The 23,719-nt window shown below is 32.0% G+C and overlaps 1 protein-coding gene across 4 annotated transcripts in view; it reads left to right on the top strand.

Annotated features, from left to right (window-relative positions):
* LOC129989470 (plasma membrane calcium-transporting ATPase 2-like) overlaps positions 1–23,719 on the top strand; it is a 285,601-nt gene that overhangs the window by 186,767 nt on the left and 75,115 nt on the right. For all 4 annotated transcript variants that reach the window (XM_056098032.1, XM_056098031.1, XM_056098034.1 and 1 more), the window contains exons 3-4: positions 8,830–9,030; positions 19,687–19,920. In XM_056098032.1, coding sequence (XP_055954007.1) covers positions 8,830–9,030; positions 19,687–19,920 — 435 coding nt within the window. The remainder of the gene's footprint in view (positions 1–8,829; positions 9,031–19,686; positions 19,921–23,719) is intronic.

Genomic DNA, 23,719 nt, shown 5'->3' with positions numbered 1-23,719 from the left:
TTTCGAAATTACGAGAGTGTATCCGACAGTCACCTTTCATTTTAAGACAATGAGGAAAAGAAGAACTTTAAGCCTGGTCTTACGAGTCAGTTTAACCAATAGTAACACTGCAATTCATTTTAAATAAACACTGTTCTTGAAATATTTTTTAAAGTTTGATTACATTTTTTTGAATTGTTTTTTACTATTAAAAGGGAATTAAGTAGATAAATTTCGTAGGCCTGTAAATGGCATTTCGTTTCTTTTGCTTGTAAATGGCATCGTAATGATTCATTATCGCCGTAAAATAATGCCATGAATTCCTTTTTAGTGATTGTTGCTGATTCTTTCTAGTAAAGGCTTTCTTTTGCACTGTGAAAAATTTCTTAAAATAAATTACTTTTGAACAAATCTCTGAATCAGTAATCTGAAAAAATCATACTGTTTCCATAAGGAACTTCTTAAATTTGTTGACTGAATTTAAGTGCAGCACTGAATATATATATATATATATATATATAAATAAATATACATATATAATTGAATGTTCGTTCGTCTGTTTTTTTCCTGACCCTTTCACAATTTCATACTCCTTAAGGGATTCGAACGAAATTTAGTACACTTATTTCTTAGCATCAAGAAGGTTAACTGCGCCATTAAAAATTTTCTAGCGCCTCTCAAGGGGTTAAATTGCGGATAACTGACTTGCTGCGTTTTCGCAATAACTTTTAAGTCAGTCACCTAGCAAAAAAAAGCTCCTACATCATTTAAAATTTTTTTTAAAAAAATGGCAAAAAATTAGTAGTGTGAGGATGTTTTTCCTGAAATAATATGCACAGAAGTTATTACAGAAAAATATTAACATTTCTACTATATTTTTTATTAATATTATAATTAATTTTTTAAAAAAAACTTTTTTTACTAGACACCTACCAATAATAAATCAAATGCTTCGCCAATTTGGTAACCTTAGATTTAAAATCCTATCTTATGGTGAATTTTGCATTATTTTTAATGGTGCATCACACTAATAGGACTCATATTATATTGAGTATGCAGTATATAAACATAAACAGTTTAACATGCTTCAAACTTCTATATATATCTTCTTCTAATTGAAACGATCATATATTAAATAAATGTTTAAATAACATCTCTGTAAGAGAACATACGAAAATACCAAAGGAAATCACTCTCGAGTTGTTTTTTTTTCCCATAAAATATAATAATAGTATTTTATATTTCACATTTTTTATCCTCCTTATACTGCAGTCTTTGAGGCCGGGATAGTCTGGTTGGTAGGGCGTTGCATTCACATCCCTTGGGTTGCGAGTTCAAACCCCACAGGCCGAGGACTCTCCGTGTATGCGGTGGCTCGAGCCCGTATAAATCTGCCGTGGTCACAAAGTCACCCATGTCAAGAGTAATTCTACTGGGGATACTGGATCAGGAATGATCGTTCTCGGATTCGGGTCTAAATTACGATCTGTGGATGAGTGAATAAAATGCATGAATGAAGTCCACCCCGTAAAAAGGGTGTGACGTGTGAGTAGCTAAGTCGTACTGTTTGGCCCTAGTTGGTACTACTGAAAAAACAAGAGACGCTCAATCGGCTTAAATAGCTGACGGATAACTGTCAACGGGCTTGTAAAGTGCCATAAGTCACAACAACAATGGCAGGCTTTTGTTATTTAAAATCCATTTTTAAGAAAGAAAGAAATCCATTAAATATTTAATCTCCACTCTCCAGATCATCGCACATCTAGCCACATTTTCCCACTCTTTCTTGAATATTTTCTATTCAGAACTGTTCTATTCCAGTCCGCTTTATTAAGAAAGATACAATGTAGACTTTTATAGAATTCAGCACCATTTAAAATTCTAAAGAAAACGATAAATAAGATAAAATCCTTTATTCCCAGTTCTTTGCTGGCAGTATTTCTCGTGGAATCTTTCTGTACATAATCTTTCATTTTGGGCATAAAAAAAAATCAGATTTTCATCAGTCGCGAAACTTGGAAACTTGCCACATTTCCTCGGGAGACATTGATACGTAACAGAACGCAGTTTGCCTCGCATACGATATAATGTAAAAACATGTTCGTGTTTCTTTCTCACACTTGGAAACCTTTGTTTTCCATCTGACAAACTGTCCGCAGTTTGTCATCGATCGATTTACTGTTTTTTCTACTGGAATAAATAATCGAAAATATTGATCAGCAGTGTCATTTTTAGTTGAAGGCTTTTCTTTACTCGAACTCCTTGATGTTTCTATCAAAAATGTCTCGATTGGATAATCTGTGGGGAAAAAGTCTATTTCTTTTATAAATCGTTTCCTTTTACATCTGTATGTTCAATTTTATTCTTAATTAGAAAGCCTAATTCAACCATTTCTAATATTTATTCAAGTTGTTCTTATTTATAGGAAACAAAAAAGAGAGAGAAAAGTGTAGAAATTAATGCTTTTAGGGCTAGGTTTAAAGAAAAAAAAATCTTAAATACTTATGCATTCAGTACAATAAAAAAAGCAATTTTGCATAGATCATTGTGGGCTCATTAAAATTGACTTGTTTTATTCGTAAAAATGAAATTTTGTAATTTCTTTTTCACTCATATACATACTATAGTTCCCAATTACCATCTTTTAATATTTACGGAACTTCATTATTTTCTAATTGATTCATTTTGATTTAATTTCGATACTATATGTGTGGCATCATTTAGTAATTAATCTTATGAAAAATTATTACAGGATTGTATAACATTAAAACAAGGAAATGCATTTGATTCTATAATATTTATAATCAAGAGAATATATTTAATACTCTTAAAAATATATAAAGCTAAATTCCGTTTGATATAAAAAATCTTTCGAATGAATCCCCTTTAGCAGCATATATTTGATCCATCACATCTTCTAATTCTGGAATAGATGCTTAGATTGTTATCCGACATCTTCTCTCTTTTAAAAAGAGAGTGCATAATCAGCACATTTTGAACAAGCTTATGATTTATTTTTGTTTATTATTTTTTATGAACTCTGTATATATATTTGTTTTATTTATCTGTTATTCCTCATTGACCAACATTTATGTACACGAGATTATTGCAATAGATGTTTAGTTATATAGATATAATAATACAATGAAACACATAATATCAAAAGAGTAATGATAAAATATTTATCTTAATATTTTATCATTCATAGAATTTGAAATTTTTTTACCAACTTATTTGGCATTTAGGAAAATAAAATTTTTAATCGATCTAGTTTGAAATGTACCGTTGTTTAGAACCGCCTCCGTCTGTTTGGAAACTACCCCTGAGGAGTAAAATATCTCGCCCCATAGTTCCGATTTTAAACGAGGGCGGGGAAAAAAAGGAAATGGCCACATTCAAATTATTATTCAAAATATATTTGAAATTTATTTCAAATAGCTTAAATTATTGATTCGGATAATTTGAAATGTGTGCTCCATATTCATTATTTTGTCGGAATGAGCTATTTGAGCCGGACAGAACTGCACTATTTCATACTCTTCTCCACTTTAAGACCAAATTCGTTCAAAATCGGTTCAAGCAGTCTAAACTTCAACTCGGACCCTCCTTTCTGAACTTACACATCCTTTCATCAGGAAGATGCTTGATCTCAACAGATTGAAGGTGTACCAGGCTAGCGTACATGGAAAGCTTTTATAGAAATCGGAAGTGAAACATTGCATCCATCATGTCCTGAAGTCTTGATGACCCTTTCTGCTACCGTAACTCTCCTGAAGTTGGATGAACTGGGAAAGTTAATAAAAACATTCCTGCTTACTTTAATTCCATTTTATTTTGTTTCATGTTACTGCGCATAAACGCAATTAAAAAGTAACTTAAGCAAAATTCCGTTAATTATTCGCAAATAATCAAAGAGAGGATTTTCACTCTTCGACTTTCACAATATGGCGTATTGTGAACTTAGATTTATATAGCAGGAAAGAAAATCTAATAAGTAATTAGGACCTCTTTGTTTGGGCAATTGCATGGATAATTCGATCAGATCTGAAATCGGAGAATGACCGAATTACATTAATTACCGAATATTGTATTGTATTGTTGTTGTATTTTTAAATCATGATGTTCGATTTAGTCTAAAACCACAAATAATGGTAATTCTAATGACAAACTTCACGGACTAAAGATTTATGCAACTCTCTTTGATGAATTTTTTAACTATTATAATTGCTTTAATTTTATATACAAATACGTGGAAGCAAACTGATTTCGGATCGAAAAAAAATCCTTACATTTGGAACAATTATTGCTGAACACATCTTTGTTTTTTTTTTATCATCGCAAGAAATTATTACAGCTGCACTAGATATTTTGCACTTTCCATAAAGCAATCCATCAGTCTATCAAAAGATTATGAAATTTAAGAGTTAAATTACGCAGCTGGTAGAACTGAATGGCTTTCTTTATGGTGATAGTTCTAAAAGTTGAGAGAGAAGCAATTTTTCTCAGAATAAAAACAATAAAGTAACATGATGTTTTTGTAGCACAATAATGAAGTGAAAGAATTATTGATATTATTATTCAGGAGGTTTTTGATGGCCTTGTTTCCATTCACTTGATTTGACAAGTGATTTGGTTCACTTGATTAACTTAGTGATTTAGAAGATCTATCATTAGGCTGGGTTAATTGCAATTGAAATTATATTCAAACTTTCAATTGCAACTCACCCAGAATTTTTAATTATGCATCAAATAATAATGTTTACTTTGCAAATTCTATGTAGATTTCTTTTTAGAAGTCTACCTATTGCAATGATTCTGATGATATGACTTCATTAAAAATGATAGTTTGCTTCTTCGAATATAATCTCTGGAACCCCAAACCAGCCTTCGTCCAAACCGGTGAATATACAGTGTGTTCTAAAAAAGTGGAACGAGCTACTATACATATACTCTTGTTTCTCTACATATTGTCCCTATACATTACTTAAATTTAATTAAATGAAGAGGAAAGATGTATTAAGAAACTTTCTATTCTATACTGATGATAATAGAAAATTGAAATAAAATTTATACATAGAAGAAAAATAAAACATTTCTTTAATATTCACCTATGAATATAAAAAGTTTCCCATTCCTCTCTATAAAGTTATACTTATTTTTAACTTCAAAGGGACTAATAACAAATTTCGATGAAACATTTATTTTATGAATGCAAATTTATTCAATATAATAAAACTATCATACGCAAATATTTGAATTGTAGTGAACCATCCAATCTTCAAGACATGAAAAAATATTTGCTAATCAAGCATAATGTTGTTCGCCTTAACTAGTCGACAGTTGTAACTTCGAATTTATAAAAAGAGAAGAGAAACTGAATAATTTTAGATATTATAGCGAAATACTACATTATCATTAAGAAAATAAAAATCTTTGCAACTGTGCCTTTTCTAAAAGAATGGCATTTTTCATAACGAAGAGTATTTAAAAATGCTGACAATTTAAGCAATAAGTAATCCTTATGCTGGACTGGCTGTAGAATACAAATGTCGCTTTCTTAATTTCTAGTATTCTAAGAAGTAAGCTTACAGAACTGTTTAACGATATTAAAGATCAGGATCTTTACTTCTTCAGGAGAAACGGGAGATAATACAGGAATTGGCATTTTAGATAATTTTTCAAATTATCCTCATGATGGAATACAAACTATCAGTGCATGGCATATTATTCACAAAAGCGACTTTAACTTAATAACTGGCTTCCATGCAACTATCCATCCAAAGTACAATCCATGAAGAATTATTATAACGACATGGACACTTACTTGATTTAGTGTCTAGAATTTTACAATTTGGATCCCACTTTTTTTTTAATTACATCAAGTCATTCCGGTACCACAGAACTAAGCCGTATAAACAGGGATTATTATGACTGCATATTATGCTCATAAACTATCCGACTTTTGCATAAGAAAACAACAACCAACAAAAGTTCAAAGAAACTTCAAACTGTTAGTAAGAGGTTAGAAATCTTTTCCATCATTTTTTAATATTTTTAAATTTTTAGGATATTGTAATATTGCGTAAAAATTATCACTATCCATAAAATAGAGCTTTCTTTAATTTCATTGAGTTCGACATATTGTTAGAACCGGGCCCTACTTCAAGAAAATTTTTACTTTTCAACAATACACTTTTGTAATGTTAAAAATCCATTCTTACATGAGGTTCATTATCAGTTTCAATAAATGAGTGGTGAGGCCTTTTTAGCAGCTCATTGGTTCTTCCCGTTTAACAATATATTTAATGATTAGCGACGTATTCATTTTGTTTTGATCGGCGTTAGTCTGAACTAAGGGATGAAATGGCTTTGCCAGTACTTGTCCTATAGAACTTTGTTGACATCTTCAAAGGGTCTATTCTTTATGTCACAAGTTGTAGTTGTTTCTAATGGCACTTGTCAGAAACAAGCCCAATGACTTTAGAAGTCAGCGATTTTAAGCCAAGGGCGCGTCTCTTGTTTTTTAAGTAGCGCTATTTAGGAATAAGAGTACGACTTAGCTACACACACGTCACAACCCTTTTTCGGGACGAACTTCATTCATGCATTTCATTCACTCATCCACAGATCGTAATTTAAACCAGAACGATCATTCCTGATCCAGTACCCTCAGTGGTATTACTCTCGACATGGAGGACTTCGTGACCACGACAGATTTATACGTGCGCCAGCCACGACACACACGGAGAGTCTTCGGTTGGCGGGGTTCGAACTTGCAACCCAAGGGACGCAAATCCAACGTCCTCCCAACCGAGCTATCTCGGTCCTTATGTCAGAAGTGATGAACTGGATTGTATCAACAGATATTGTTTGAGGAATTTAGCTGCCAAAGAAGACTTTATTTTCTGATTTTCTCCCTTTATAATTCTGATTTATTACCTTTTGTCATATCTATATTATTATTGAAGATTACCGTGGAAGGTCCATTCAAATATCGATCAAATGTATGAGAAAGCTATTAAGTCTTTATCAGAATTTAATATCTTTATCAGAATTTATACATGCATAAAAATTTGTATCCTTATTGAAAAAAATTTATTCAATTGTATAAATTCTATATAGAAATTAAATCTTTCCCTTTTTTTTCTATCTTTTACAGAAATTATTCTCATGCATTTGTGTACCTTATTTGATGAACCTTTGAAATTGGAAGTATATATCTAATTGCAATAGTTAAGGAAATAAGCGTTTGTTCCATTTTATTGGTACATCCTATATATAGATAGAGGCAGATTAGAGTGGTGAAGTTCTTAAATGGGTCAAAGCAAGAAGGAATGGTGTGGTTAGACATGAAATTTTTATTTCTCTCTAATTTCCTAAATATGGAACAAAAGTTCGTCAGAAAAATTATCATTTTACCTTAAAGGATAATTTTTATTTTAAAGGCTCTTTTATAAATACCAATTCTTAGAATTAGCATTTACACGAGTTTACGAGTCGATTACTATTTTCGCAGGTAAAAAAAAAAATCTAATATAAGTTTACATTTTACTGCCCTTTATAGTTGCCTCATGGTATAGTTTCTATTCCAAAATTGGAAAATTGTTACCTCATAACTCAATTGTATATGATTCGTCTTGCATCAAATGTAATGGTTTTTCTTAAACTACATTATAAGGAATCTACTTTCCCTTTCATACTGGCATTCATAATTTTGCATTTATCGGTCTTTCAACAGCATCACATTATGATCCCAAAATAACTTTGAAGGGACTCGGAAAACTGGACATTATTATAATAAAACAACTATGCTCACTGTTATACCATGCCAGTTAGAACATGTTTTTATAGAAAGTGCATGCTTAAAAATACAGATTACAAAGCATTCATCTAAATATATAATCCCTTTATATAATATCTCTAATTTTTATCAAATACTGAATGACTCCTTTCGAAAACATGTTTTAATCTAGCAAGCTTAGTTATGTGTCAATGGTATTTATATCTTCTGTATAGTAAAGAATGCATATTTAGCATTCTTATGACTTAAGATATCTGAATAGATATGCTTTAACTCCAACCAAGTTGTAAACTTATACAAGAATCTGATATTTATTTCTGTAATATAACTCTGCCATGTTGTAAAAAGAGTCATCATGTGCTATTTAATTACTTCAACTTGTAGTATATTCTCAATGTTGTCTTAATTAAGACATTTTTGCTAGGATTACGAGTTTTTTACAAAAAAAAAAAAGAACTGAGACTGACTTTCCTCGTGCATATTATGTTCGTATATGAATAGGATGGAATGATACATATAAAATACTCTCCTGTAAAATGTCACGAATCTAGTTCTTTTCCATTGTCTATGCTTTTCTTGTCTTCAAAGGATCATAGTAGAATTTAAACTTCTTCAATTTTTGCTATTTAAAGAATTTAAGGAGCAAATTCTCCATGATAAATATGCATAATACGAATCAGTGCTTATCTTGCTTCCAGGATCATGATAACTAATCTAATTGATAATTAATGACTCTTGCTGTATAAATTTAAAATTCGACCCATCGTTTATTTTCTATCAGCATGCTCTAAGGCTGCATTTAAAGATAATAAAATTCATCACATTTGTTTAAGTAAGACAGAAATGTTGAATGTAATGAAGAGAGGGATGAAAAATGAGTATGTAATCACAGAGACAAGAATTGTTTGCCAGGCCTCAATTTCTGCAATATTTTCTTTCTCCACCTATGATAGCTCATATGTAATATTTTAAAATATTTTCTATAATAACAATTTTTAGAGTGTATCTTCTTAGAAGTTATGTAAAATGATTTTTCTGTCTCTTTGCAGGTCTGAGTGGTGCTGCGTCAGATCTCGCTCGCCGGAGGGAGGTGTTTGGCGCGAACTCCATCCCCCCCAAACCACCCAAGACGTTCCTGCAGCTGGTGTGGGAGGCGCTACAGGACGTCACACTCATCATCCTACAGGTGGCGGCACTCGTCTCCCTCGGTCTCGCCTTCTACGAATCACCCGCAGACGAAGAAACGAAAGGTAACAGAAACAACAACCTTCTCACTATTACCAATGCCATTTCAAAAAATATTGAAGCAATGGCATTTCTATTACTCGATGCATTGGTTGAAAAAGTCCAGAATTCCACTCATTTCAGCCTATTTAATTTCACTTGCCAAAATGGCAAATTAAATATTTCGGGAGAAAAACTCTGTAAGGATATCAGATATGAATTCAAAATTCAATGCTCTTACTAAAATGAGTGTTTAGTAAACAGTGCCATCTCTTGCTGTTAAAAGTAAAGAATACTGCAACAGCTCATCAGCTAGAGTTAAAATAAGCCAATGTTATCACTAGAATTGCACAGATATGCGTAGTGACATCTCTTGTTACTACACATAAGGCCTCTGAATACCACGCTACTCTATCACTGGTATCTTACTCCTTATAATTTATTTTAATGCCTTTAATAAAAATGTAAACAATTAAATGTATTGCTGCTTAGAATATAGCACTGATCATTAAGAAATTCCATGGACTGAATTCAAGATCTTATTGTTTTAGTATTAGCTGAATGCCCTCAAGATTGGCAAAGCAAAAAACAATGACAATTCTTACTTCTAAATATCTGACCACTGAGTGTCAAGCAAATCAATTGATGGAATTCCAAATCATGATGAAAGATTAATCTGAAAAAGGTAGTTTAAAGTGAAACATTTAAGATACCTTTTAGGTTTAAGTTAGACATTTCTTCATCTAAATCAATAATATTTATTAAATTGTTCGGAAAGTAGCTGTCTATACCAGAAATATTTGCCATATCCCTAGCTATAAAATACTTAATCTTAGAGGAAATTGAAAAGAGGCTCAGTCTTATTATTAAAATTATTATTTCACTTAAAGTTAGGTTTATTATTCATCTCTAAATGCCACGTTGGGCAAAAGCGAAAAACATATTTTTTTTAAAAAATTATTAATGATTTCATTCCACTAGGCAGTTGTTTACTCTTAATCCAAAATGAACAGAATGTATTGAAGGCAATTAATGAAATTACTATTTCAGTAAAGAAAGTAAAAAAATAGCAATGAAAACTCTTATAAAGCCTTCATTCAGTTCATTAACAATCTCAGTAATTATCTTTTCCCAAAAGCACTGATCGCTTGATGACAATCTTGAATTTGAAATAAAGGAAGAATGAATTTACAATCGGATTCTATCAAAATTGTATGATTAGTTGACGTAGCTACGTTATCTGTGCCGTTAGTAATTAAACAACTTCATGTTGATATAATGTAAAAATTTTAAATGTAAGGGAGTAGGCTCTGGTGTCATAAATCTTCAAAACGTCGAGGTTCGTTCCCAAACAATTTTTTTGTAGTTTCAAAATAAAACATTGCTTTTATATAACAAACTGTTTGTTGATGTTGCAAATTTGAAAATTCTATTACATGATTTGGAAACAAGAAACAGCGACATCGAAAGCAGAATTCATTATTTTATTCAAAGGACACTTGGACGATCTTTAAGCATTTTCTGAAAAGAAATTCAAAGTTTCGCCCCGACTTTTGAAAACTTGCGAAATTTATTCTAAAAAGCATTCAGATATGTAGTTGCTTCTGTAATTTCTTACCTGCTGTAGTTTGAATTTCAAACTTTTGTTTCATTTGAAATGCTCAGGTTCACTCAATATCTTGAAAACGAAATTTGTCCCCGTAGATGGTCTGAGTTACTTTTCATTTTGAATGGAGTGTTGTTTACATAACATTGTTATAACATAAAATATCCAGGAAATATGTATAGATTGAAATCAATGCAAATATGGATGCTTTTATAATATCTAAGTATAGGCCTTCCATTTGTCTGAGTTTTGACTGTAATAGCAATTCTAAGAAGAAGGGTGGTTTCGCATTAATTTTATAAGAAAGAAAATATCTTTATATTTCGCTATAATACGTTACATGACTATATCAGAAATACACAATAAAACATGTAGGCAATGAGAAGAAGTATTTGAATAGACTAAATCAGTTTTTACACACTCAAAACATAATATTTCAACAGATAATTGAAGAAAAATGAGTCCTAAAGCCAAAAGCAGCGTTCTAATATGACCTTCGTTCTGTCAGTAAGATTCGAATTTTTTTTTTGTACCCCACCATCCATCTCGAATAAGTTCTTAACCCATCTATTAATGTTATATTTCTTACTTATATGCATTAACCAAGTGTGAATCGAAAAGCAAGAGACTCCAATCCCCATTCTATACTTGTCACTGTAAATGGGTCCGCCCTACCAGATATAAGTCATTCGCATTGACGTATTAGCTAAACAACAAGCTCTACTTCTATATGCCACCGTCAAAAATGAGTACTTCCTGCCTGCCATTTCTTTCCTTTGTGAAAATCCATTTAATGTCTGAAAGTTTCAGAAGAAAAGTTTCGTCTTTATCGAAATGAAACTAAACCATGAATGTTTGAGAATCAAATGTGTTTTTCATTGTGCCTTCATTAGACTTTTTATTGAAATAAGACTTGGAAAATATCAGACGAACTAACATCGGTTAAATACTTGGTAGAATTCCTTCCTTATAAAATAACAAATATGTTCTAAAACTATTTAAATCCAAACTTCGAGCTTGAATTGTCTCCAACTCCTCTTTTAGAATATGTGACTTTTACACATGGGAGAATTAACTTTGTATTCTGTTATACGTTTCTTTTAACTTCTCAATATCATCCCTACTTCACATATATTTTATTTCTACAAAGAATATGCCCTTGGAGAACCTCAAAAATGAGAATGAGAAGGTTCTGGTATGGTGGTTGGTTTTCGCCGCCCAGCAGTTTATATAAGTGGCATGATGACGAGAAGTGATTCTTATTTCAGGAGTTGTAACATAGCCGAAGATGCCCTTAGGATTCAACCATAATTCCCGGCAAAAGGGTATTGCGATGTTTCGGTCATTCACATTTTTTCGAATGCCTTCGAGGATGGGCGGAGTAGCCTTTTGGGATTATTTTAGTCAACGGCGTCACAAACCCTGATCAGAAAGATTTTCTCTTTTCTCAGAGGATTATTTTTCGACCAGCTTTGTAAATGTTCATATCGTACTTTAAATAAAATCAGAAATATTTCATTAGGAATATATTGAAAATAATAAAGGCTGAAAAAAACTGGTTAACATTCTTTTCAATTTTAAACCATTTTGAGAATTCGGCTTTCGATCGGCCTTGGATATGCACATTTACATTTGTCATGTGGCTATGACGTCATTGGATCTACTCTATTTTATCCCTTCTCTCTCAGGCCTGTTTCTCTTTTGTTATACACCTGCATGAAAGATTCAAACGAGGAAAAGATGAGTAATGCGTCCTCCACAGCGTATTCTCCAACGTCCATTGCGCCCAGCTACGCCCTCTTCGTTTTAATTATTAATCGCTAACGGGCAAAAACGAAAACACGTTGAGAGCGTTTAACCATTAAACAACCCTACAAGGGTGAGGGAATTATTTTTGCCGATAATATATGAATACTTCGTTGCATCTAAGAATAGCTCGTAAGTGATCAAAAGATTTGAATTTCCAAAATAATTCTTGAAGATTTGTGAACTAACTTTTTATTTATATATACTCATACGTTTCAGAAAATGGCAGATTTAGGCTATTTCAATCTCTAGACATTATATATTATGAGTGCGTGCTTTCATTTAATAAAATACCCAGCTAAAATTTACACTTCAATGCGTTTTGACATTTAAATGACCTTCTATAGATTACATTTTATTTTAGCAACTTTTATTTTATTTATTTATTATGAATCATGATTTTTTCCACAACTGAGTTTGTACATATTATTGTTTTAGCAGATGCTCAGCGTTTATAAATATTATAATAACTAAGCGAATATAGTGAAACAAGAATTTAACCGATTATACATAACAAAATGTTAATATTATTTTGACTTTAATTCGTAGAATTTGTTTTATTGATTGATTTATTTACCAAAAAGGGCAACAACATCCTTTAAATTACTTGTTTACCCCCCCCCCACCTCAGGTCAGCGGGCCTAGTCGTAAATACACCATTCCATAATACATTTGTAAGAATATATAAGTATTAAACTAGTTTCTCAAAAATCAGCTCTTGATTATGAGCTTTAATTAGTATATAATGACACCTAAAGTTATAGAAATTTGTACAGAATTTTAAAAAAAATGTGTATTAAAAAAACTATAAATTTAATATCTACTTATAATATTGTAAAACAAGTTTCATTAACTCATCTGTAAACAGTTTATAGGGTCAAAAAAAGTATTTGATGGGAAAGAATTTGACCTATCTGGATAACAATCCCAAAAGAAAAAATGGAAAATTGAGAATAAATTAGAAATAAAATATTATAAGATATGGCTTGACTTTATCTTTTATTAAATTAATCGGGATACTTTTAATCCTCATTAATATAAGAGACCAACGAGTAAATCCTGATACTTGTGAAACGAAACGAATTATTCTATTCATTATATCATTCTATTTTAGTTAATAAATTAAAACGCTACTTCTGCTTTTTAACACTTCTACTGGCAAAAGATTCTTAGATGCGCATACCAAGGAAGTCCCACATAATTCTCAGCGAGGCCACATAAAGTTTCCGATTCCTCATAGGAATCATAAAAAGAGTTACATCTGCTAAATGAATTAATTTTCAACCTCATACATTGCTCTAGTAAAATGTGTTCCGACAAGCAACCTCAATCGACAAATTGCGAACACCATTTTTGCTTTGATAATTGTACGCAACATGTGCATGTCACTGGCGAGTTTTTGACAAACGGATTTCCACTTGCGTGTCCCGTCTTTCCATCGCAAGAGGTTAAAATTTAAATAGACATTTATCAACAATTCGAGGGAGACTAAATATTTGAAACCTCTTTCTCTGTTTGTTAGAAAAATCTTTGTATGAGATTGATTTAGTTTAGTTGTATTAAAGTTTAGCTTGAAGCCAACCGTCTTTGCTTTGAATAGACTTGTTCATTTCGAATCATGATTTCCGCTCCCCAAACTTTCATTTCACATAAACCTGATAATATTTATTCGGTGACAAATTTAAACAATTCCCACATGATAGACGAATGTAAGATTGTGCTTGGTGGCCGTGGTTTCTTATACGAAGACTAGAGCACTGTTTTCAAGGACACTGTCTATTGTTCTGAAACCTCTTCTTTGTCAAAAAGTTAATGGATCTAATGGATTCAATTGCAAACTAATCTTGTCATATGGAGAGTTATTTCTAAAGTTAATTCGATTTTTTCTCTTTTCTTTAACATAATTGCTCGTCTCCCATTATAGATCGGACCCAAAATATTATGTGGGACTCATAATTAAACAGAATATCATTTGATTATATAAATGCTAGACACAGGTCATGGATACAGAAGCTGGAAGACCTACATTCGGAAACAAATGTGACTATTTTATTTCATAACATTCAACATTGGCATTTTCATTCAATTAGTACGTAACTAAAAATTATATTACATTTTCTAAAAGCAATCAAATTACAGTGGTTTCTCGCAATGGAGTGATAAACTTATTTCCATTAAAAAAATTATTTAATAATCTATTTATATTTCACCTTTTTTTCTTCATAAACAATCACTATGTTTATCAAAATAGTACTCCCATTTTTATTCGATTAAATAGCAGATTTGGGTTGTTTAAAACAGAAATGAAACAATAATTCACAATATCTGATTAATTATACTTAAAAAAATAGATAAAATAGAGTCTTAATGGAACACAAATTGAAAACAAATTCTTTAGTTTGAACTGTATTGTATCTTATCTCCTCGTCAAAATAAATAATAATAATTATTTTGTATAAAATGAGAGAATAAAAATTTTCACTGCTAAAAATTTGTAAACATTAAAAATAAAAATTTAAAACCTGACAACTGTCTTAACAGCTATGTAGTGATACGAAGTATAAATATATTCACGATTATTTGCCTAACTAAAGTAAAAGATAGAACAGAAACTGGTATTGGTTTTAAAAAAGCTGGAAATACTATTGGCTGTGTTTATCTTCAATAATAAGTCTAAGAAATTGATAGAGAGAGATGCTAAACATCTAAGGAATTTCAAGAATATGCAGCAGTTTTGGGGCTCATACCAATATTTATACCACAGATTTTGACACTATATTTTGAGAAGTTCGTCTTATTGCTAATTAAAAATTCTGTTCTGTGTATGTGTTTCAATTTCAAAATTTAAATGTATTTAAGTGCATTACTGTCACCAAAACTTTCAGGTAATCCGTATCAAGCTGACTGCATCAAGTACCTTATCAAGTCCCTCTGCTCTGTTTCTCAAGATCTTGCAATAGAGCATCTCCCAACAATTCATAATACTGACGCGAAACCTGTTCGTTATTCAGCAGTTTCCATTCAATATTAGCGGCAAATTTATGGCAAGCAGAAACTATCTCAATGCCCCAACCATATCTCAATAGCAGAGATCCTGCACATCTTCCGACGTTTTATGTCCGTCTGAAATTGATTCGAGCTATATACCATCATTTACAGCTGAGGTTTATGTCAGAGATAGTTGCACGCCAGTTCTGGGCGCCTTTTGCATTAAAGTAGCATATTTATCATTTTTACAATTGCATTTAGGTAACAACAAAAGCTTTGCAATTATTGATATAAAATAATCTGTTCAAATTTGTTATAAAATATACTAATATAAATATATTTCGCTATTATCTATTAAGTAGGTATTTGCAAAATTATCTAGGTTTCTTTTCATTTAGTTTTCTGAGATAACTGATCCATTCTGGAACTCCTCATTGTTTAATATGAACCTTGTTTAGATGACAACAACGGCATCAGAGTCGGAACAGTTTTTAATAGGAACATTTAATGGGCCTTGAGCCTAAAAATGCAATAGATCTTTCTCAGATGTGAACCTAAAATGTGAAATTTTTACTAACAGGCTTTGGTAAAAGATAATTTAGCAATTTCTGATTGGGTTTTCTTTCGTTATAATCCTTTCTGTTATTACAGTTATTATGCAATTAATAAAACATTCATAATGATAAGAGATGTATATTTTATGTTTGTTCCTTTTTATCTCTTCATTTTTCTCTTCTTTCGAAGAATTATTGTGCATATGCTTGTGAAATCTGTAATATTAAATAAAAGAGCAGGAGAGAACTTAATAAATTTCAAAATGCCTTATGTACAAAAAAAAACAAAAAAACTCATCGTAGAAATGCAATAAAACTAAGAAGTCTGAGTAAGTACAGCTGAATCCAATTAAAATATTTTTTAATCAACAGCAGTTATCTTCGCGAAACTTTATCGCAAAATCCTTATTAAATGTTTATCCATCTTCATTGGCATAAAATTGTGGACCTTGGGTACGGAATAGAATGCCTTGCATGGAATTAGTGAATGATAGTAACGAGATATCGATATTTGGATTGAATCTAGCATTTTTATTAAATCTGTTCCGAGAATAAGTATTTTGGATACCTTTCTGCAGAACGATTAAAGCACACTTTGGCATGGAATTATAGTTTTACTCAGAAGATAACATACTGGATTTTATTTGTTTATGAGTTAATACGTTAAAATGCATGCGAAAGTAAAGATCGACAGATGCTCAACCATTTGACGAATTTGATTCAAAATTTTATAAGTATCTACATTTTTACATGTTAAACTTGAGTGCCAAATTTTATATATCTAGCTGTTAGTGGTTTGAAGTTTTCGAGCTCACTTTTACTTAAACAGATAACCTTTCTGTGAAAGGATTTCATTCAAAATTTGAAAGAAATTAAAAAGTTTGGTCGTAATTCCATATACGAAATTTTCATATATCTGTCTCAAAACTTTTTGGCGTCATCGAGTTCACAGAACAGTGGCAGACGTAATGATAAAAATTTATTTTTGGGACTTAGGAATGTTTGAAACTTGGAGATTGGCCCAAGTCTCCAGTTTGAATTTTTAGACAATTACAATAATCAATCAATACTTTGTATGTGAGAAAATAAAAACAGAAGAAGTAAGAAAAATGTAGAAAGCTGAATTTAGAGGTTAAAAAGGCCGAAAATTTATTTTCTGCTCTCAAGGAATAAACCAACGAAAGAGGCCTCCCCGAAATTTTCTAAATAATGCTTTCCTATTCCCCAATCCCTGGATAAAATTGCATACTTTGGACAATGCCGAGGTCACCATGAGGGCTCAGATATCTGAGTATGAACACACAGCACAGGGTTCTTAATAATATAGTGAAGAAAACTTTACTTGTGTGCTTTTAACCGCACGCCATTTGGTGAACATAGCTTCAAGAAACCCTGTTAGGGCGCTTGCTATCTTTAGCGATTAACCTCTGTTGTTATTTCTGATGGCACTTGTCATAGATAAACCCGCTTTTATTAAGTTAACGAATTAAGCTGAAATTTTTACATCTCTCGTTTTTCAGTAGCGCCATCTAGGGCCAAGAGAACGATTTAGCTACTCACGCATCACAACCCATTTTACGGGCCGAACTTCATTCATGGAATTCGGTCATTCAACCACAGATCGTAATTTAGACCTGAACCAGAGAACGATTACCTCTGATCGAGTACCCCCAGTGGTATTACTCTCGACATGGAGGATTCTATGACCACAACATATTTAAACGTGCGCCAGCCACCACCAAAACGCGGAGAATCTCCGGCTGTCGTATTCAAACTCGCAACCTAAGGGATGCGAATCCAACGCCTTACCAACCAGGCTATCCCGGCCTTAATTATTTCTAGAATGCGGTTATCTCTGGTTTAATCTCTGGGATACGGTTAATACACAAATACCAAAAAACTGAATTTACGTTTTGGACATACTTTTTCTGATAGATTGAAACCAAACTACAGTTACAGATAGATGAAATTTATTTTGATCGAAATATCATTTAAGTCATGTGTTTTTGGATTAAACTATTTACATGCATGTTAAAGTATGGACCGACAGACAGATGGCCCCCAACGGATGTGGTTCCGAATCACTTTTAGGTGCTAAATATTTTTAAAAGTTTACTTTTTAGGTGCTAAATCTATGTAAAAAAAATTATTTACCTAGTTTTCGCCGTTTGTAATTCTCACGTTAATTTGTATTCAGACAAACTTCCTCCGAAGGGATTTTATTCAAAATACATTTTTTATTCAAAAAACAAAATGCAAATTTTATGCTAAAACTCTAAATTAGATTTCATTCTTTCAGCTCAGCACTTTTTTGAGTTATCCTCTTTATAGACAGATTTATTTCTAAAAATGTGTTTTTTGGACTACGGTGTTCGAAATGTAAATATTGGTCAAAATCGCGAGGTCTAATTTTCTCTCGATTACAATACTTGCACTTTAGTTACTTCGTTTATAAGAAATTAAGAAGGAAGAAAGAATTGATACCTTTTATTGCTTTATAACTAAAATGTTCGCCTAATTAACAATGTTAGCAATTCATCGTACATTATGGACGTATACACCACATTCGATTTTAATTATAATGTGCTTGTAGGAGGACATGTGCAAATAGAAATAGACAAGACGGCTACAGTAATTTTAAAGCATCTTGATATTGGTTATTCCTGAAAAATAATAACGTCAGGTTTAAAATGTTAATTGTTTGCAGTAATAACAAGTTGTATTACTTGAAGACCCAAAGGAACTTCCGAAGTACGAGTTGGTTTGAATATAAAAAATTACAATTTCAGTCTGTCTTTAAACAATGTTGTATTATTTGGTAAATAAATACTTCTGAAACCTGACATTCAGCATTCAAATATTTCTGAATTGTGGGAGATTTGACGATATCTCCATTCTTATAAAGCAAATAACTTAAAATCCCTGAAATGTACTCCGAAATATCCATTCTGTTTTCATTACACGAAGAGCAACGAAGAATAGATCTATTTGCAAGCTTCATAAACATTCTACCTTCGAGACCACTTTTACCACCTCCAGAAAATATTCCAAAGTCCCGTTTGTCCCGAATACCTTTATTCTGTAAATATACAGGAAAATAAATTAAGGTTATAGTGTCTTAACTACTGATAGGTATATAAAAATGTATTTAAATATTTTTACTAGTTTTACTATTTTTGTTTAATAACTAAAAAATGCAATAAGTACAAACAGCCAAGGCTCTATGGGCCTTCATTTATAAATTCCAGATCCATAATTAGATAAATCTTCGATCTAAATGCTAAAAGAAAAAATCCCGTTTAACCCACTTCTCTTTCAATACATACTATGTTTCTATAAATGAAGAAATTTCTTGCTTAGAAAGCAGTTTTTCTCGATCAGATAGCCTCTTTGAATAAATGAGTGATAAATCTGATTAAAAGCGAAAAGAAAAACCCAAGAGACAGTGACATGGATAAGTTATGTTATGTTTATACACGTCTTAAAACAAAAGAAGGTAGGGGTCATTAGGAATAAATTTGATTTGTCAAAATTAATTACTTGTAGAGTTAACATATATGCTTTATATTCGTCCCATTCAATATGAATCAACCTTATTTTTCTATCTTTGGCATCATTTAATGCGATGCATTAAATCTCTGTGTATTGTCTTAATCTTTCAACTTACTTTGTAAAGATTTATCTTGTATATATTTTCCAAACTAATCGCCACTTTTATCTTTGTGTAGGACAAGACGAAGGGGAGAGCGAAGCCGGTTGGATCGAGGGCGTGGCCATCCTGGTGTCAGTAGTGATCGTGGTGCTGGTCACGGCCTTCAACGACTACACCAAAGAACGGCAGTTCCGGGGGCTCCAGAACCGCATCGAACACGAGCACAAATTCTCTGTGATACGAGGGGGAGAGGTCATGCAGATTCCGGTCAGCGACATTGTCGCGGGGGACATTTGTCAAGTCAAATACGGTGAGTGATCGCGGACAATTGCTGTTCTCCACTCAAAGACGATTTCATTCACTGCTCCATGCCATTTCGTAAGTGATACAAAAACATTTGACATCTGATAGTTTAGGGTGAGTAAAAACGGAGTGTTACACTATAGAACAACGTGCTTTCATTGTTGAACAATATTTCAAAAACAATGGAAGTCTGGCAGCCACCGTTCGAAAATTTGAGAATTGGCCCTCTAGAGCGTGTGATTTAACACCATTGGATCTATTTTATAGAATTATTTGAAATAGAAGGTCTATGCCAACAAGCCCACAAGCACGAGTGGATTGAAGAAGGAAATTCAACGCTGCATCAATGAAATTCAGCCACATTATGCAAAATGAAAATTTCGACAAAAGAGTTCGTATGTGCCAGCAAAGCCGTAGAGGCCATTTGCCCTATGTGTTATTCACACAGAACCCTATCCTGTATACTTTACTATTTAATAAGATTATAAAAATTTAAAGAAAATAACTGTGTTTTTTATTTAATTTAAATCTTGCGTTAACACGTTGTTCTATCGTGCAACTCCCCATTTTTACAAACCTTAAACTATCAACTGTCAAGTGAATTTTTTTAATAGATTGCCATAACAGGAAAACTACAGTTTTTCTGATGGAATCAAATTACCTAACATGTTTTTATGTCTTCATAAAAAGAGAACTGTGTGCTTTAAGAGTTAAAATGGTAGTATCCTGCCAGAAAAACAACTGGAAGAAAAAAGATGAATATTGATCCTAGTACATCCAACTGCTTATAGCATACTCTTAGCAATATAAAGCATCACATATCAAAGCTGAAAGAGTTATAATTCCAACTCGCAACAATTTCAACTTTGACCTTTTTACCTTACAGCCTGGTCTAAATTCATCAACTGCGATTCTGAAAGGTCAGCAAAAATAAGGTGGCTTAGTTGCAGGGTCCCACAGCAAAAATACAAATAGGTTCACAGCTCACAAAGAGTAAATGAACCCAGTATCTGCAAACATCAGTTTTGTATGCATATAATATTTATGATAAGATTTCAAGATATTCGTATTAATTTTCTTCAAACAACTTGTAAATCTAAATTCTTCAAAATGTTGCCTTCAGTCCTCCAGTCCATAAAATAACCCCATTCCCAATTTAGTAGCTTCGCTTCTAAGCCGAATGTTGTTATTGGCTTGTAGAATAATATGCATGATTAGTTTATGCTCTTTCACATACCAAATATGATTTTCAGTTTTCTTTGAAAACGTAATAATTCAATAAAACTTTCAAAAATTATTAGTTCTAGAATTCAGAAAATATTAGCTCAACTTTATATCGGGGACCTTATACCACATAGAGAACCTTCAAAAAATATTAGTTCACATATAGTGATTATTTCTTTTGTAAACTTTCTTGTTATTTTAAAGTAATGTCAACGATTCAAAAATTTCAAAGGCTTTCATAAGAACCTAATTTTTCCAAGATATTGTTACAAAAAAAAAATTTCTTTTACAAATACTGCCAATAAATCGTAATGACGCAGCACATTTAATTGCTATAGTTCAGCAGCTTTCTTGCTGTCTAATTCTCCAAGTTTCTTATTTTGTCGGCGACTCCGACTCCTCTCACACCCGCCTTCTGGCGATACACACAACTTCTTCCGATACACACGACTTCCTCTTCAGATTCAGATTGCCTTTCTTTTATAGTTCCGGGAGGCGGAGCTGGAATCTTCAGACCAATCAGGGCGTACCTGGCTGTATCTCGGGTCTTAGTGGATGGATCGTGAAAGTTTACGAACTTTCCAGTAGTATCCATTTAGTCGTCAAACTCGCCAAATTCGTCGCCAAATGGTCGCCAAACTCACAGGTCATTGACGCACAGGACAGATCTTACAAAGGGTCTTTCTTACGGTGATACTAGCCGTGATGGGAAGCAAATTACAAGTTTGTAACAATATCAATGACATTAGAATACTAAACTTCAAGTTAAAATAGGCTATTTTATATTTTGTCTTGAAATTAATGTAAAATTTTCAGCAGTAAATGAATGTCTTCCAGCTGCAGCTCCTATACTTGAACTGCAGCTGTACAGTTTCCATTAAAACACATTCTAAAAGAATACTATACTTTGATATTCGTCGCAACATTGACTCGTTCGCCTGTAGAACCTTCTCTATTGATAGTATTTGAGATCTATCTCATTATTTTTAGAGTAAAATTTCAAAAATAATAGTTTTGTTATCATAATATATTTTTTTCATTCTAGATACTTTTTTGGTCTTTTCATTATTCTTTTATATATGTTATGGAAAATAGTATGTTTTTAGCAATGATTCAAAATGGCATTAGTGTCATAAACTCTCAACCTCTTAATCTGCCGTTTTTCAATAATCCAAGCTTTGTTCAAAAAATTTAAGATTTTAAAATTGTAGCACATGTAGTTCCTAATTGAAAAGAAAAACATCCAAAACGATTTTATGTTTCCTGTAAAAAGAATGTTTATTTGAATGGAATATGAATTACCTGAAGTCGATTAGATGATCTTCGTAATCATAAAAGATCCTCCTTTCAAGAGTAGTTGGAATTTGTTTCAGGCTATCAAGTTTCTCCACATTGCTCTTATTCTCGCTTTTAGAATTTCTGTAGCTCTAGGGAACGGATATCGCTTCGTATTCGAAAATCTAAAAATAGACTCAATTTTCCCATTTAAGACCGATGGCGAGTGCACTTCACTTCTTGCTTGAAGCCAAATGAATTTATCTCGGGGTTATGTAGGCAGTAAAGCATAGATTCAAAGAACCGAATAAAATTTTCTCCTTTAAAGAGTATTGAGCTTAGTTATTCGAGTTTATTTTGCACTTCTTCAACATTTTATTTGTAAAGAGTTTTTGCTGAACTATATTATATCATGCAAAAGGGCTAATTTATGTTCGAATAAAATCATCAATATGTATATAATCATCCATAGCCGTCTGTAATGCTGTTCGTAGTTGAAAATATGGCTCTTTTGGTATCATTAACGGATGCAAAATTCTAACTTCTGTGTTGGCACCTAGTAGTTAATGCAAGTTTGTGTGTGTGTTGTTTAAATTGAATCATTTACCGTGAGCGTATGAACATAATCATGCATAAATAGCAAAGATCAATTAAGTAAGATCTACAGTTTTCATTATTTTATATTTTTGTTGATTTGTTATATTCTCCCTCCATAGACCAAATGGATGGTTTATGCTATTATTTTCTTTATCTTTTTATTTTGCATTCGACGTTGTTTTTTTAATTATTATTTATGTAATAGGATCACTTTTTGTTTCAATCTTATTTTAGTGAATAGTTTTGATTTGAGTATTCGTAAACTTTATGAACAAAGAAGATCTCATTACAAGGAAACAAAACTTCTAATACTATTACACATTTAAACTTAAAAAAACACATACCGAAAAAAACACATTTAAATTGTACAAAAAATATTTTTTAGTTCCTTAAGTATTCTGCCAATGTGCACGAAATTTTCTATTACGACTTTCACTACTCAATCTGACAATCATTGACTGCGATAATCTAGTATCGCATTCCGTCTATACGTGCACTCTTCTAGTAGAGAGCCAAGGGCTAATTATAAGATGAAAAAGTTACAACGGCCAAGTTTAGCATGTTGCAGAGTGGTTTCTAAAATTTTTAATTAGAATTTCCACAGTATATGATGGTCTTTATTACATCCAGCTGAAATATGTAGTGAGAAAATTGGGAACATGTGCTCCGTTTCAGTACGTAAATAGAAAAAAATGACCGTTCGTAAATTT

This window comes from Argiope bruennichi, chromosome 10, assembly GCF_947563725.1.
Source record: "Argiope bruennichi chromosome 10, qqArgBrue1.1, whole genome shotgun sequence".
Lineage (NCBI taxonomy): Eukaryota > Metazoa > Arthropoda > Arachnida > Araneae > Araneidae > Argiope > Argiope bruennichi.
Note: the sequence above shows the minus strand (reverse complement) of the source record. Positions and strands in the feature narration are given on the sequence as shown.